The sequence below is a fragment of the Hypomesus nipponensis genome, chromosome 17 (genome assembly GCF_054491055.1).
Source record: "Hypomesus nipponensis isolate SF chromosome 17, ASM5449105v1, whole genome shotgun sequence".
In the NCBI taxonomy this organism is placed as follows: Eukaryota; Metazoa; Chordata; class Actinopteri; order Osmeriformes; family Osmeridae; genus Hypomesus; species Hypomesus nipponensis.
Window position 1 is genome coordinate 4,885,052 of NC_140377.1, and position 16,591 is coordinate 4,901,642.

Genomic DNA, 16,591 nt, shown 5'->3' on the forward strand with positions numbered 1-16,591 from the left:
TATATTTTAAAGTTAGTTGTGAATGCCTCATCTCAAGCACAATACTGCACAGTACACAAACTATGGGAAAAATGGACATATCTCATTCTCAACTGCCTATACCCTTACTTTTTCAATCATTTCATTATTATTATGTGACATCTTGTCCACAGTTAAAGTAGTGACCAGTAGATTTACCTGTTTTACCTGGTCTTTTAGCCTTTCATGAATATTCTAACACACCCTTTACAGGCCACTTGCCCATTCCCATCTGGCCTCTGAAACCCCTGCCCTTCTCTCTTGAGTTGCAGTGTCTCAAACAGGAAGCTACTCTTCTGCTTTTACTCTGTCAGATGTTGTCTGAAGTCAGAAATGTTAAACTCCCCACTCCTTCCAAATTCTTGACAAAATAACATGAGGGCACTGCCACAATAATTTGCAACGATCCAAATAGAGTAATTCTCCACAGTGTGGCGCTCTTGGATCCTTTAAAAGATAGTCTGTTCAAAGCCTCATCTCAAGCACAAAAATACACAGAGGGCTACACACAGACTATAGTGAATATAGACTTTTCTCAACTGTCTATACAAATGTTGTTGTTTTTTGTCCCACAGATCATCTACCTGTTCTACGTGTTTTACACGTTGCCTTGTATACATAATGCCACCCAACTTTAAACAGGCCTCTTAAGTAATCCCAGTCTCTGAATATTCTGCCCTTCTCTCTTCCGCCCTTAGCTGTTGTTTGAAACTCACACACAGGAAGTTACCCTTCTGCTTTTCTGTATGTGGTTTGTTTCAAACAGAGAGTGCATTTCAAACTCCCCTCTCCTTCCTCTCACACCCCTGCACAGAAGTTAAGGCAAGGACACCTAAGGCGGCAAATGATAAAGAACGTTGTGCTGTATTCAGAGAGATTGTCTTCATGTTCGGACTCTTTTCTACAGGAGCAACAAGTAACAAGTGAACGGTAATAAAAGTCACAGAGTCGAGGACGACATTGAGAAGAGGAGACTAAAGATGCTTCTTTATGTGGCCCCGTCTCAAGTACAAGACTGTTGCAGTGGGATCTGAAGGACTTGATTTGGTTGATTGATGACAGATAATAGCGGATGGACTATCATATCATTGTGAATCATTGTTTTTGGTTTGTAAATACTTGTGTTTTGGAGTACATTGTATTATTTTTTTATTTTATTTTTTGGGGGTGTTGGTGAGCTTGTGTGTTCCTCCTGGATTACCTGTGGAAGTTAGTGATGGGGAATGCAGCAGGGGGCATGGATCAGACGGAGGCCTGCAGAACACCTGCGGCAGGATTAAGTTTGAGCTCTCCATCCCCGACCCTCCAGAGGAAGCAGCCTGCTGCCCCCAAACTGCCCATGCCCTCAGAGGAGGAGCTGGAGGAACGCTTCAATGTGGTGCTGGTGAGCGATAGTACAGGAGAGTGAATACACATCTACTGTATTCACAATACTAACGTATCATACAAGTCCTATGTTCACCTCGTGTATAAAATACTTCCGACTATGCCATGACAAACCATGCACACATACACCATGCTGTGGTTCCATTCAGAAGTTCACATTCTCTTCGGTGTGAGGTCAGTTTCCAAAAACGACTCAGCTTTTGTAAGGAAACAGCACAGCCATTGATAAGGGGAAGCACAGAGTAACCATGATTGCATGATACTGGATTGGGCAACCCTTCAGTCATGAGAGCAGGAAAACACATGTTTCACCATACTTTCACACAGGACGTAATGCATGGTCGGGGATAGAACTACATTTGAATGGAACTCTTAATAGATGGAATGGAATGATTTGAACACTCAGCAGTCCTATTTACAATAGAAACTATTTTGTAAAGTGAAGGTTAAGGTAGAGGTGTACACTAGCTAGATTATGAGTTTTTTTAACAGTATTTTTTTGTTGAATGAAAAAGTTTACTTAGAGAATCATTATACCAGTTTTATGGAAAATAGGAAATGACTGACGTCTCTGAACTTAGCATGACACAGGAAAAAACTAAGCACATTTATAAAAGGTGTATGACAGACGGCTAATATATGAAGTCTGTGTAGTTTTCTGACCAACAGTACCAGGCGGCCTGCTCTGCCAGTATGACCTCACTTTTCTTTTACCAAAGGAAACGTATTCTGGTGTTCAAATGCACTTTATCATAACGTGACACCTGATTGTGTGTGGGGTTTTCGTCAGGAAGAGCTGGTTGATTGTGTGTCATTTCAAAGTAGAGGGACTGAGTGTAATAGTGTAATAGTCAGCCAGGAACAACATTTGAAACTGAAAAACGATCTCCCTCTTGGTTTCTGAAGCGTTTCTAAATTGAGAAATGTGTCTTCAGTGTCATGTGATGCACTGCATGCATACATTGATACAGTATACATAGTATGCTTGAGTGAGCTAGTGGGAAAAAACCTGCATCGAAAACAGTTGCCTTCCCTATCCACACCCAAAGGGCTGAACATATGCCCCCGGTTCGGTTTAAGCACACTTCAACCGCATTTTCAACTCATAAAGAGGAAACCACTAACTTCTCTCCAGAACATTGTGCATGTCAAAACCCCACCCTAAAGACTCCACCAAAACAAAACTAAAGTGACAAACAGTGTAAGGTTCGGATGTAACCTCACTGATCACAATTAACACAACAACATATTTTCTGCGTACTGCAGAAAATCAACTACAATTTAAATGACTGTTTAGAAGTTTGGTGTGATAATAGTGTCGTTTGGAACAATACATACTGGTCCATCACCATGTGTTTCTCTAACTGTACAGCTCAGGTAGCACTGAATGAGAACAGTATTGTATCCCCTGGCTACCATCCAAACAAGTAAACAGTGAGTCATCTTTGTACTCTAACAGAGTAAACCATTATGCGGTTTTCTCTTCACATTTAAATGTTTAGCACAAACAGGAAGGAGTTCGGATGGTGTGCATAAGTGAGCGGGGTGAATATCTGCCTGACAGGTCAAAAGTCAAAACACAGTCACTGAGAGGCTGTCATGCCTGCTACAGGCTTTCTGGATTGTATGAGTGCACACAAATGCAGGTCGCATGCCAACATGTTGGTGTCTGTCCCATTTCCTAAACCCGATTTGTGTTGTGCACCTCGTCTCTTTCAGGGTGACATGAACTTGCCTCCAGACAAGCTGCAGCTGTTGAGTCTTTATGACAATGACAAGAAGTGGGAGCTGGTCTGTGATCAGGTAAGAGAGCTACTTGTCCCACACTATTCACATGAGTTGAGACTGTACTAGGCTTACAGCCTGGAGCCAAAAGGCAGACTGTTACTGTCGTATGGCAAAGTGCAGGAAGGTCAGGCAGTGCCGTGACTGTCTCTGACAGCTCCGCTGCACTGCTGGGTTCCTAGGCCACGGCGCGTTGCAATGGGGTTGCCGTGGCAACGGGCAGTTCAAAGCCTGCGTGTAATACACACCTGCTGTGGCCATGTTTATCCTCCCTCCCTCGCACGCACCATCTTTTACATCCTGTCGTTCTCTCGCTCTCTTCTTCTGCCCTGCTCCGGTTTGTTCCACCAGGAGCGTTTCCAGGTGAAGAACCCTCCCTCTGCCTACCTGACGAAGATCCGAAGTGTCTACCAGGACCAGGGCGGGGTGGCTCGCAGGGTGGGGAAACAGTTTAAGCCCCCTCTTCTCCCTCCCCTCTCACCTGTTAACATCCTCACCTAGATTTGACACAAATGAAAACATCCAGTCGTACAAAACCTCAGGGTGTGGATGCGTTTCATGTAACAATGTCACCCCCCCCCCCCGGTCTAGTTCAAGAAGAAGGTCCAGGAGTCCACCCAAGTCCTGCGAGAGCTGGAGATCTCCCTAAGGACCAATCACATCGGGTGAGTAGCCTCCACAGAGAAACAGGACTACTCTGTCCCTTCATCCTCTGAAGTCTCCTCTCTGAAACACGACATGGGAATAGTCCTGAAGACAAAAGTCTAACTCTCTCTCTCCCCTGTGTTTCCACCTGATTTTCCCACCTCTCTCTCTCTCTCTCTCTCTCTTTCTCTCTCTCTCTCTTTCTCACTCTCTGTCTCTCTCTCTCTCCATGTAGGTGGGCCCAGGAGTTCCTCAACGAGGAGAACAAGGGCTTGGATGTTCTGGTGGACTACCTGTCCCACTCTCACTGTGATGCCTCGTGAGTAGCCGGTCCACCGAGCGACACCCACCTCACCGCGGTCCTCTCGCACGTGACCACCCGTGACCATGGCGGTTGTGTTTGTGTTTCCCAGGCTTGACGCGGACGCTGTGGAAAACGGCGGCACGCTGACAGAGAGGGGGAAGCCTTCTGAGCGATCTCTGGAGGACCTGAATAAGGGTTCTGGCAGCTCCCACCCTCACAGCATGAGTAGAGCAGCGCGGGCCCTGACCGTGAGGTGAGGCCTTCCTAACACGGCTGTCTGATCCGTTCATGACCCAGGGAGAGTCCGTGAAACAGGGTGGGGGGATCGAGGTGTGATCACAGCCGGGGCTGGTCCCCTCCTTTCGGGACATTTCCCCCAGTGGCTGAACAGTCATTTGAAACATCAGTTGACGCAAGTCATTTACCTGCTCCGTTATATTAGACAATACGTCATTCAGATGATCTTCTATTTCCTTTGTTTCCCATGTCCTTGTGATCTCATTCTGTCCTCACAGAATAAGCACAATGGCCAACCATAGAAGGATTCAGAAAATGTCTCGTATGACCAGCCAGAGGGAGGATGTGCATGTTTGCATCATGTGTCTACGAGCCATCATGAACTACCAGGTCAGACCAGCATGACAACTATCCTAGTGTCCCACACTGTGACTGACAATCCCAGACCCTCCACCACACCCTCCCTATCTCAATGTGTCCGTGAGCGGTTTGTTCCTGTGGAACAGCCTTGATGGTCTAGTTAGCTATATCTTAACTGCATCTTTGAGGCGTTGCACAATCATTTAACCCCAAGGAAGTGGAGTGGGGTTATTTCCAGTGCAGAGGTTTTCGTTTCCTGTTTGATGCTCTGCTGTGATGTCACAGTTTCTCTATTTTTCTACAGTCTGGCTTTAACTTGGTGATGACACATCCGCATTGTGTCAATGAGATCACTCTGAGTCTAAACAATAAGAGTCCCAGGTAAGATCAACAGTGGCAATCAGAGTGTGTGTGTGTGCACGTGTTTGTGCGAGAGCTTGTGTGCGAGTGGGATCTCTAACTCCTACCTCTATGCAGGACCAGAGCCCTGGTGTTGGAGTTGCTGGCGGCCGTCTGTCTCGTCAGAGGAGGCCACGACATCATCCTGTCTGCTTTTGACAACTTCAAAGAGGTGAAGGGTCCTCACCATAGAGTACACACTTAGCTGACTCTGTCCCACTCATCTGGGCTGTTTGAGGACTAGTCACCCCACTACTCTTGCACTCAGTCAACGGATGACTCTTAGTCACCGCTGCAGCCAAAGCCCGCATTTAGAACTCACACACACTGAAGTAACAGACTGTGCGCAACTCAAGGCTTCTTGAAATATATTTTGACATTGATGTTGACTGACTCACATGTGCAGTAAGAATATTCCTAATTCATCATCATTAAGAAGCTGTTCTTTAATCCCAACCTGTGGACATAATGGCTATGCCAGTTCATGACACCATCTCACAGCCAGTACCGCCCCCATAGGTCAACAGTGAAAAGAACCGCTTTGAGAAGCTCATGGAGTACTTCAGCCATGACGACTCCAACATTGACTTCATGGTGAGTGCAAAGGATTTCTGCGGCATCTCACACCACCAGCTACGGTCACACGAACAAGCGGAGCGGACACGATCTTGTTTGAACACGACCGCGTCTCTCTTCAGGTGGCCTGCATGCAGTTCATAAACATCGTGGTCCATTCAGTGGAGAACATGAACTTCCGGGTCCACCTCCAGTATGAGTTCACCCAGCATGGTCTGGACAAGTACCTGGAGGTGAGCTTCCACCAGTCCCTGACCACAGTTCAGATCTCTCTCTATCCTAAATCCCCATTAGACTATCACGTAACACGTGTGTGTGTGTGTTTGTGTTAGTCTCTCAAGCTGACAGAGAGTGAGAAACTGCAGGTGCAGATTCAGGCCTACCTAGATAACATATTTGACGTGGGGGCAATGCTAGAGGATGCTGAGAATCGGGGCGGGGTCCTGGAGCACGTGGAAGACCTGCAGGAACACAACGCTCAGGTAAGAGATGGGACACAGATCACCAAGACCTTGCACCACAGAAGCAAACTGGAAACTCAGAGTTGGGCTTTTGTGCTGTGCTCCAGTTGACTTCCAGGCTCCAGGAGATTGAGGGTGAGACTAGAGAGAGGATAAGTTCTCTGGAGACCAAGCTCATGCAAGCCACCAAGGAGACAGAGATCCTCAAGGTACTGCTGATGGACATGTGATCAGGCATTGTGTGGGTCGAACGAAATGAATGTTTGTGATGTTTTGTATATGTGTGTGTGTGTGTGTTCAGGAAAGCCTGCGGGAATCCTGTTCCCAGGTCAGTGCCCTGCAACAAAGGGAGAGGGAGAGAGAGATGGACCGCGACCGGGAGAGGGACCGGGACCGTCTGATCCAGTCTTCCTCCGAGCTGGAACAGAAGGTGAAGGAGCTGCAGGACCAGGGTCTGATCCGCCTGGGACGCACTCCTGCTGGCTCTCTGGACATTCAGGTGGTACCTGTCACGGTGGTGGAGTACCTCCCTGCCCCGACCCCTGCCCTTCAACCCGCTCCGAGCTCGAGCGCTGAGCCTCAGCCGGCATCAGATGTTCCGGATTCCGGGGGAGCCCCTCCACCACCTCCACCCCCTCCTCCCCCTCCTCCCCTGCCAGGCGCCAGTTGCGTTCCTCCTCCTCCTCCGCCTCCTCCTCCTGGTTGTGGACCTCCTCCACCCCCTCCTCCTCCTCCTGGTTGTGGACCTCCTCCACCCCCTCCTCCTCCTCCTGGTTGTGGACCTCCTCCACCCCCTCCTCCTCCTGGTTGTGGACCCCCACCTCCCCCTGGAGCACCACCCGCTGCCCCGGCAGGTAAGCTCACTGCGACTCTCTCATGGGAATATAGTCCTGAAGACAAAAGTCTAACTCTCGCTCTCCCCTGTGTTTCCACCTGATTTTCCCACCCCTCTCTCTCTCTCTCTCTCTCTCTCTCTCTCTCTCTCTCTCTCTCTCTCTCTCCCTCTCTCTCTCTCTCTCTCTCTCTCTCTCTCTCTCTTTCACTCTCTCTGTCTGTCTCTGTCTCTGTCTCTCTGTGTCTCTCTGTCTGCCACATCTTAATGTGTCCTCTGCTCGAAGATGTGGTGAGTTGACCTCTTCTCTGTTCTTGTCTCTGAGCAGTTAAGAGCAGGAAGCCCATACAGACCAAGTTCCGGATGCCTCTGCTCAACTGGCAGGCCCTTCAGCCCAACCAGGTTTCAGGCACCATCTTCAATGAGCTGGACGACGAGCAGGTGTTAGGGGTAAGGCACAGTCTCCATAGAGGTTCCAATGGTATGAAGCCTGTGTTCTCTCAGCCCCATTTACCATCACCCGAGCTATTCACGTTTACAATAAACACCAGGATGCCCTGTCTAGTACATCTTGATCCACGTTTCCTTTCTCAATCTCCGCCATCCATTTCGGCGCTCTCTCCTGACTGTTCTGATTTGCAATGTTCAGGAGCTGAACATGGACATGTTCGAGGAGCAGTTTAAGACCAAGGCCCAGGGCCCGCCGGTAGCCCTGTCCACTCTCAAGGTGAAGGTGGCCCAGAAGGCTCCTACTAAAGTGTCCCTGATCGATCCTAACAAGGCCAAGAACCTGGCCATCACGCTGAGAAAGGGCGGCCTCAGTCCCCAGGACATCTGCATCGCCATAGAAACGTACGGATCTCGATTTGCGTTACATGTTTTCTTTGTCTAGCATCCACTTCTCCATGATTTTCCCACCTGTATTTCCACCTGATTTCTCTCTCTCTCTCTCTCTCTCTCTCTCTCTCTCTCTCTCTCTCTCTCTCTCTCTCTCTCTCTCTCTCTCTTTATCACTCACCCTCTCTCTTTTTATCACGCACTCTCTCTCTTTATCACTCACTCTCTCTCTCTCTTTATCACTCTCTCTCTCTCTCTTTATCACTCTTCCCGTCTCTCTCGTCAGGTATGACGAGCAGGCGCTGGCGTTGGACTTCCTGGAGCTCCTGGAGCGCTTCGTGCCGTCCGACTATGAGCTCAAGCTGCTGCTGAACTATGAGAAGGAGGGCCGGCCCCTGGAGGAGCTGTCGGAGGAGGACCGCTTCATGATTCGCTTTGGCAAGATCCCACGCCTCAGCCAGCGAATCAGCACCCTCACATTCATGGGCAACTTCCCAGAGACAGTCAAACGCTTGCAGCCGGTCCGTTTTTCACTGAAATCCCTCGTCGCTTCCTTTTCATAATCCAGTTGACTCTCTCGTTACTTGATTTTCTTACCTGAATGATTTTCTACTGTGGTTTAGCGTTTTTTTTTTTACACAATTCTCTTTTTCCAACCACAGCAACTGAACGCAATCATCTCTGCTTCCATGTCCCTTAAGTCTTCAACGCAGCTGAAGAAAATGTTAGAGGTGAGTGGAGTGGAGGACTCTTCAGTTGGGTGTGTAAAGATGTTGGAACTGTGTGTGTGTGTGTGATGCAGACTCCTCCTCCTCTCTCCTCCAGATCATCTTGGCCTTCGGAAACTACATGAACAGCAGCAAGAAAGGAGCTGCCAGTGGATTTCGCCTGCAGAGTCTGGACCTTGTAAGTATCTCTCTCACCTTGGAAATTTCTGGGGAAAAATTTTCCCTTTGGTCGAATGAATCTATTCAACGATTTCCTGCCTGCTCTCTGGGTTTGCTCTCTCTCCCTTCTTTCTAAAGATTAAAAAAAGAAAAAACTTTTTTTTCTCAGCTGTTGGAAACCAAGTCTACCGACCGCTCCCAAACACTGCTGCACTTCATAAACAACATTGTCCTAGAGAAATATCCAGAACTGGTCTCCTTCCACACTGAGTTGCACTTTGTCGACAAGGCTGGCCTAGGTATACACGCACGCACACATGCATGCATGACACATACACACACACGCATGGATTATACAGACACAGGGTATACTGTTGGGGGTTCATTTAAAAGTAAGTGAGCCTCATGAGGTGTTGTGTTTTTTTTGTCCCAGTGTCTTTGGACGGCATTTTACAGGACATCCGTAACCTGGAGAGAGGGATGGAGGTGGCAAAGAAGGAGTTCCTCGTCCAGGACGACAACACTGTACTGAAGGGCTTCCTGAAGGCCAACAATGAGCTCATGGATGCTCTACTCAAAGACAGCAAAACAGCACAGGTTGCAATGCAAACAACGACTGATTCCAAAATGATGGTGGAAATTCCACACTTTTGCCGTTTGGCGCCATACAGGTGTGTCACAGCCACTCTGTTATTGACTCACCTGTTTCTCTCCCCTGTCGCCATCCTCCGGCCGCCACTAGGAGGCGTACGCCTCTGTGGTGGAATACTTTGGAGAAAACCCCAAGACCACTCAGCCTGCCATGTTCTTCCCTGTCTTTGTCCGCTTCATAAAGGCCTACAAGGTAAAATCCTGCCTCGGCTAAGTTACAGTATATTTGATCTGCACCTGTACATATCTTTATAGCTGTATAGCTGTATGTTCATAGCTGGTGTGTGTGTGTGTGGGCACTTATTCGCCTATGTATGTGTGTATGTGTGTGGCGGGGTGTTTCATCGTGTGTGTGTGTGCGTTTAAACAGCAAGCGGAGAAGGACAATGAGCAGAGGAAGAAGGCGGCGAGTAAGAGCAGTGAGGAAGGTCCCGTCTCTCCCTCCCCTAGCAAAGCATCGCCACAGAAGGTAAGGGATGACCCGAGAAACCCTTCACACGCCTCTAAGGCGCCCTGCCCTGAAGCCCTATCCCAACTGGCTGTGCCATGTGACACCCAGCAGTCCCCCATGGCGCCCCAGATGGACTTCCTGGCGGAGCTGAAGAAGAGGCAGGTGAAGCCGCAGGTACGAGAGGGCAAGGATGGAGCCCTGGAAGACATCATAACAGGTAGCTATGCTGGACCCACTGGAGTGACAGGTACTCTAGATCTGTAAAGACATCAACTCTAGCCCCTGGTGAGAGGGACTCTAGATCTGTAAAGAGATCAACTCTAGCCCCTGGTGAGAGGGACTCTAGATTTGTAGGGAGAAGCAGTAGATCCCTATAATGAGTACCGTGTGTGCTTTGTGTGTCCCAGACCTGAGGAATCAACCGTTCAGACGGACCGATGGACGGAGACCAGCACATCGGCAAGACACCTGAGGCGTACCTTCTCCCAGGCTCAGGACACTGGACCACACCTGCAATTACACACTCAATCACATCACCGAACGCGCACACGCAACACAAACACATGTATTATGTACATACGTTATATCAAATCCCATTTGAATAACAAAAGGGATTTAGTTATGTTCCCTCCATAACACATTGAAAAGCCTGCCCTAGATTTAAGTTGTAAATAGAAATGCCTTGCTTTGATAATACCTTAGTATATGTAACATAACATTACTGATTCTATTTGTCTTTTCTAAATACATGTGTACTGTTCTGTTTTTCAAAAACGTTCCGTTTTGGATTGTTGCTTTACTAAAATATCATTGATTACATCAATGAAAGAAGATTTTATTTTTGTTGCATGTCCACAAGTTAATGTTATTAAGTAAAGTTATTAAACGTTACGCCCTTAGTGCTGTCCTTGATACATATACCTCCTTTCCTGCTATAAAAGGTAAAGTGTAGTAACAGTGAAGTAAGGCCCAGGCATCACAATTGTACAAGAGAGCTGCACTTTATTAGACACACAACCACAGCAAGTATATACAAACGAGGCAGATATACTGCCAGTCTTCTCACAAGAAAAAAAAGCACATTTCTCACAGAATATCATGGCATCCACACTAATAATTTAGTATCTCCAGTATCAGTAGGCCTTTATATTTATATATATTTATATGTCTTTCTATATATAATTTATTTTCTGCATTGTTCATTCTGTATATAACACTTCTCTACAAATGGGAGAATCACTCTGTGGAGAGTGCACCAGTATTGTTCGGTTTTCTGGTGAAGGTGCAGTGCGGTCAAGCATTCTGGATCATTCTCAAAACACCAATCACCCCTTGCCGTTATCATCATTGTCACCACAACCATCTTCACTTTACAGATCACAGTAAGACTGAACATGCCCTTGTCACAGATATACCGACATAAAAAACTCATATTCTCTACGGTTGTAAACCTTGTGATGCATCTTTTCTCTAAACTTTTCTCTCTTTCTTTCACTCGTTTTTTTTTAGGAAAACAAAAGACAATAATTTTTTTTAACTGCACCGTGCGATTGCTTTAGACTATACATGCATTGTTTTTAAGTATACCTTTGTTGCCATCATCTTTTTTTCTTCCTAAAACATTTTTATGGACATAACATTTTGTTGAACTCTATAGGAATGACTCGGCCTATTTACAAGTTGATTCGTTTTTCTTTTTTGATGCCAAGATTAGACCAGAACATCCACACATCCAAGTAAAAATCTCATATACACACTACAGAACATAGGTCAAAACATAGTCTCTTTCAGTGTAGAAAAAGGATTGTGTTTCCCAACAGACAATGTTACTAAGAAAACTAACCCCAGGGATGCGGGAGGGTAGATTAGACGTGTCTAGAATCACCATGCCTACCTGAGGGTACTCTATCATGCTAGTCCTTTCCTACAGCCTTTTCACAGTCGAGCATTAAAACCAAACTGAGTAATTCACCTCAGCCGAGCTCAGATTACTACAAGTAAATCAAGGTTACTCATCGCTTAAATTCAGTGTTCACCCTGTATGCTGCCTATTTCTGTATCTATCTCTGCGTCTGTCTGTCTCTATCTTTCTCCCTCACATCCCCGATTAGTAAAAGCACTGACATGAGATGAATTTCCTAAAACGCTAGGATGAAGAGAGTATGGAGAGAAAAGACAAAAAAAAGAGAGAAATAACTGTGCATTGTGAAGCGACAAAACCAAACTGTGTGCTCTCTAAAGACGAGCACTGATGAACAGGTCTAGGAGCAGCTTCCTTCCCCTGGACACCTCTGAGTGCTAAGGCTAAGGAGCTGAACGTTCTCCTCACACCTGAACAGTAACACTGGCCAGGAGACCAACAACAGACGACAAAGCACAATTCAAGCTCACACAACTCTTCAAAGCAAATTCAATAAAAGTACCAATAAAAATATCTCAGAATTGAAAATGAGCACCAGTGTATAATTACATAGGCTGTCATCTATATAGATACATATTTTCAAACCAATATAAAAATGTTTTGTTTATGAATAAATAATCTGCTGATGTGAAATCCAGTACTTATGAAATCCAGTACTAATGAAAAGCTGTACAAAATGGTTACCCATATAAAACCAAAGAGATGATGACCTAAATTTTACATTTACAATTTCATATAATCATTAAATCTAGGCTTCTATATATATCACACTATTCTTCACAATTATAGTAATATCATACACAAACATCTTACCGAAGATATATTTATATATGTATAATTCTTTTACTTCTTGTTTCAAGTTTGCTTGAATTATTTTTCCGATTGCCTGTGTTTTCCACATCCCTTCCTAACACAACTTCTCATCAGCATCTCCAGACCGACCTCGTACCCCTCTGGTCTGGGTCTTTCATCAGACCTTGCAGGGGAAAAGCAGAGAAGCATGACAACCCTCTTCCCTATGGCTGGCCAGACTCACATCTAATGCTGGGGGGTTATGGATTGGAGTGTGGAGCAGCATGAGAAAGCGAATTTATTTCATTTGGCTTCATTTGATATAAACCCCCCCCCAAGCTTAAGCCGAGCGTAGCTCGAGTCCAGGCAGCGAGGAGGCTTCAGGGCCTGGACCGTGAGCTACCGAGCGCGCTGCCTGTCAGAGCCCAGGATGTGTGCTTATTGCAACGTCTCGACTGCAGTCCAACACGACCTGCCAGTCAGGCCTCTGTAAGTCTCCGTTTCTATTTCCACAATCAAGCCAATGTGTGCCCTATCGGTTCCTTCTGATCCAAAGTGATATTCTGTCATAGCTGCTGATGTGATTAGTGCTGTAGTCACACGAAACCTGCCTCATCCCCAACTCCACCATTGCACACACACACACACACAGACAAAGTGACAAGTCACACATGCTGTCAGACAAGAACAATTCTCTTTGGTGGCTCTGATAGTAACAATATTTCAGGAGGTCCATCCATCCAGCAGCACGTACTGAGAAATGGCAGGATTTACGCTGTTTCACATTTGTAATAAAGACCCACACTGTCACCACAGAGGCCCAGCAGAAGGTACGCAATCAGCGCACTTCCCTCTCAACGCACTGTAAGACAGAGAGTGAACATGTTGACTTACTTCAAAAGCTCCTACACTGTACCTGCTGAAAACCATTTTCATTCAACTATTTCATTCTTGGAGACTTTCAGTGGATTATATATATTTAAAAAAGATACCAAATCAATCTTCTCTGCTCAAGCTGCCTGCACTTGACATTAGCTCCAGTGGACTAGCTGAAGTTTTCCTCTCAATGCCACAACAAATCAATTCCGCACTCTCATCTGACGAGCAACTGAAGATTCACTTTGTCTCTGGCTTCTCGTCTGTGACCTCCAGCATCCTTCTAACACGTGAGACAGTGAGAGCTTCACAATAGTTACTGCTGGGAGATTACAGGCAAACATACTGACATTCCAGCAAGTGCATTATCCACATAATACCAGTAAGCACTTAGCACGTTCTTCTACTCTAACAACTGAGGCTGGGTATAGGTGAAAGCAGTTCCATCTTCGACAATAACGACATAACAGAAACTCTTTCATTATTGTAAGATACAATATGTGCTATATTTTTAAGTACATCTTGTGTCGATTCCTTTCCATTAACATGATCCCTATTTTTGAAGGATCTTATGCCTATTCTATTGTGCCTTTTAATTTTGGTCCCTGTGCATTGCTAATCCATTCTAACCCCACACATATTAAACAGAGTATCGAGTGTTCTCCTGTCAGGACAAAGCCAACAGCAATCTAAAACCCGACTTTACAAAACGTTTTCCAGCTGCCGTGTGTGAGAGACTGTGCCTTGTTGCGAGCGTTTGTGTTGTGTGAGTGTGCGTGTTGTTTTTGTGATTTAAATCATCGTGCAGAGGTTATGGTAGGATATAACATAATCTGAAGATACATCCTGATTGTCATATTCACAGTTCATTCACTAAACATGTTTACTCATTCTACATTCTTTAATGAGCCATCTTCAAGAGTTTCTAGGTCTTTTTTTTTAACATACAGTGTGGTGCCTCTAAAAGCAGTATCTAACAAATATATCTTGTGTTATCATAACACTGTGCCTATAATATTGAGAATATTGATATAGCCAAACACTCATCAAAAAGGAAATTAGAGCCTTATTTATGTACAGACTGTGTTTGTTAAAATCATCTCTCTGGTCTTGTTTGTGTTGACTGTATTCCATAAGACCAGTCTTCCATTGCCATTGTGCTAACAGTTATGACCATAGATTGACCGGGTGAGATGGGAACCGGACACGTAGAAAAACGTCCCATTGAGAAGACCTTAAGACGGAGGAAAGAGAAGCTGCAATAAGATGAGGACTTTACGAGGCAGGGAACGAGGGCTGTTTCAACCATGTAAACCCTTCACATAGCGTCTACAAACAGAGACAATACTGTAATAGCACCAGTTTAGAGTTCAACGCAGGGGAGGTGCCAGGTGCCTGGAGGTGGAGAAACATTTAGAAACTGCCCCAGAAGAGAAACCACCGTGTTGTTTTGTTCTTCCCCTTCAGCCAGGTGACACACACACGACAGTCTTGGTACTCTTACACATGACTACTGTACTGTTGATTATTGCAGCTCTACTCTGTATCTAAAACATTAGTCACACAGTCAAGTTATTACATCTACTCCACAAACATTCCATCGAGTGGGATTTGGCAAATGGTAGGATGGGCTGGGGGTTGCATTGGACCAGCGCAGTCTCTCTCTCTCCCCCAAGAGCAGGCTGTTGGAGGGGGTGGAGGTCCATCTGCGAGCACCCCGCTTGGGGAACTGGCAGTACACTCCCTGTGTGGGCGAGGCTGGGAGGAACCACGGAACAGACCAGGAGCGGAGTGAACTGAGCCTTGACGTCTCATCCCTTCCTGTTTACAGTACAGGAGATCTGTCAAATCTGGTTGCTGAAGCGAAACTACAAGCAGCTGAGACATACTAAGTTGAAAAGGAAAGCCCAGCGAGACTAGCTTTGCTGCAAGGGTGTAGAACCTAGTGTGCTTGTTGTGGTCTTCCCTCCTCCGGCTTTGGGGTTGCCTTGAGGGTGTTCCTCTTCTCCCACCCTTCCTCCTCCTCCTCCTCCTCCTCCTCCTCCTCCTCCTCCTCCTCCTCCTCCTCCTCCTCCTCCTCCTCCTCCTCCTCCTCCTCACTGGGAGCCGCTGGGGGACAGGTTCTTGGGCAGTGTCTTGCTGCCGCGCTCCTTGTAGCTGGTGATGCCGCTGGAGCACTGCAGGCCGCGGCTGCCACTCTTCAGGCCCAGGGAGGAGAGGCCGAGGGAGGTCAGGGGGGTGGGGGAGGAGGAAGGGGATAAGGACAGGGTGGGGGAGGTGGGGGAGGTGGAGGAGGTGGCCGTGGACGACGAGGAGGGGCGCCCGTTGGGCAGGGGCAGCGGGGTGGAGGAGGTGCGGTTCTCACGGAGGAGGCGGTGGTGTCGGATGGTGGAGGAGAGGAGCAGGGCCTCCGCACTCAGGCTGGAGGCTGACAGGCCGGAGGCTGACAGGCTGGCCAGCAGGGCCTTGGCCTGGTTGGAGGAGGCCGTCAGGGAGGATAGCGCCCCCTCCTGGGGATACTTCCTCAGGCCCGGGGCAAACACTGCCGAGCTGGAGGGCAGGCGGCCAGAGAAACTGGCAGCCCTGGTGTTAGACAAGAGGGGTTCCACACTGCCATAGCCACTGTTGCTTCCCCAGGCCTAAGGGAAGGGCCATGGACAGGCAGGGGGCAAGGGCAGGGAGGGGAGAAGGAGTGGGAGGATCATGGAGAAATGGAGCATATTAAGAAAACAAAAAAAAGAGAAATGAAAAAGAGTATAGTCTTAGAGTCTGTACTGTCGTGGTGGGCTGAGGATTCCCACCCTACAACACTGTCGCATCCCAAACACACACACACACACACACACACACACACACACACACATAGCAAAGAAGCAGAAATTTTGCAACATGAATTTCTGTAAGACACAGAGAGTCTTGAAGAGGGATATTTGGTGGGGTTCAGTAAGGGGAGGGGGGGGGGTACTCGGGGAGTAGAGGGTGAAGGGGGGTGCAGGTCTGTAGTCAGATGGTGCTGAGGAGAAGGAGGCTGAAGAGGGCAGGCATGGGCAGGTCTCTCACTGCTGCAGGGTCACGGGCGCAGGTGGAGGGGCAAGTCAGGTAGCGCAGGGTGACAGGACGGGTGAGGTGGCGTCCCAGGAATAGGTGGGGGGGGTGGGGACACAGGCGGGTGA

The 16,591-nt window shown here is 47.2% G+C and overlaps 1 protein-coding gene and 1 long non-coding RNA gene across 3 annotated transcripts; one reads left to right on the plus strand and one right to left on the minus strand.

Moving 5' to 3' along the window:
* The first annotated feature begins 823 nt into the window (after positions 1-823).
* fmnl1a (formin-like 1a) lies at positions 824-10,688 on the plus strand. 2 transcript variants are annotated; one of them, XM_084677053.1, is made up of 25 exons: positions 824-1,402; positions 3,124-3,207; positions 3,541-3,627; positions 3,781-3,854; positions 4,070-4,153; positions 4,248-4,391; positions 4,654-4,765; positions 5,040-5,116; positions 5,213-5,306; positions 5,654-5,728; positions 5,833-5,943; positions 6,043-6,192; positions 6,279-6,380; positions 6,473-7,025; positions 7,332-7,453; positions 7,653-7,855; positions 8,127-8,361; positions 8,503-8,571; positions 8,666-8,746; positions 8,897-9,026; positions 9,161-9,324; positions 9,470-9,571; positions 9,749-9,847; positions 9,938-10,046; positions 10,237-10,688. In XM_084677053.1, the coding sequence occupies exons 1-25, from the start codon at positions 1,235-1,237 to the stop codon at positions 10,299-10,301; spliced, it is 3,294 nt and encodes a 1,097-aa protein (XP_084533179.1). In that variant the 5' UTR covers positions 824-1,234; the 3' UTR covers positions 10,302-10,688. The 2 variants fall into 2 exon arrangements, with proteins under 2 accessions (XP_084533179.1, XP_084533180.1); XM_084677054.1 differs by having other exon boundaries at positions 9,941-10,046.
* A 3,776-nt stretch (positions 10,689-14,464) lies between these two features.
* Positions 14,465-15,437, minus strand: LOC146253103 (uncharacterized). The gene is made up of 2 exons (XR_014731702.1): positions 14,778-15,437; positions 14,465-14,652 (listed from the first exon to the last, which is right to left on the minus strand). It is a non-coding gene; the product is annotated as an uncharacterized LOC146253103 (long non-coding RNA).
* Positions 15,438-16,591: the final 1,154 nt, after the last annotated feature.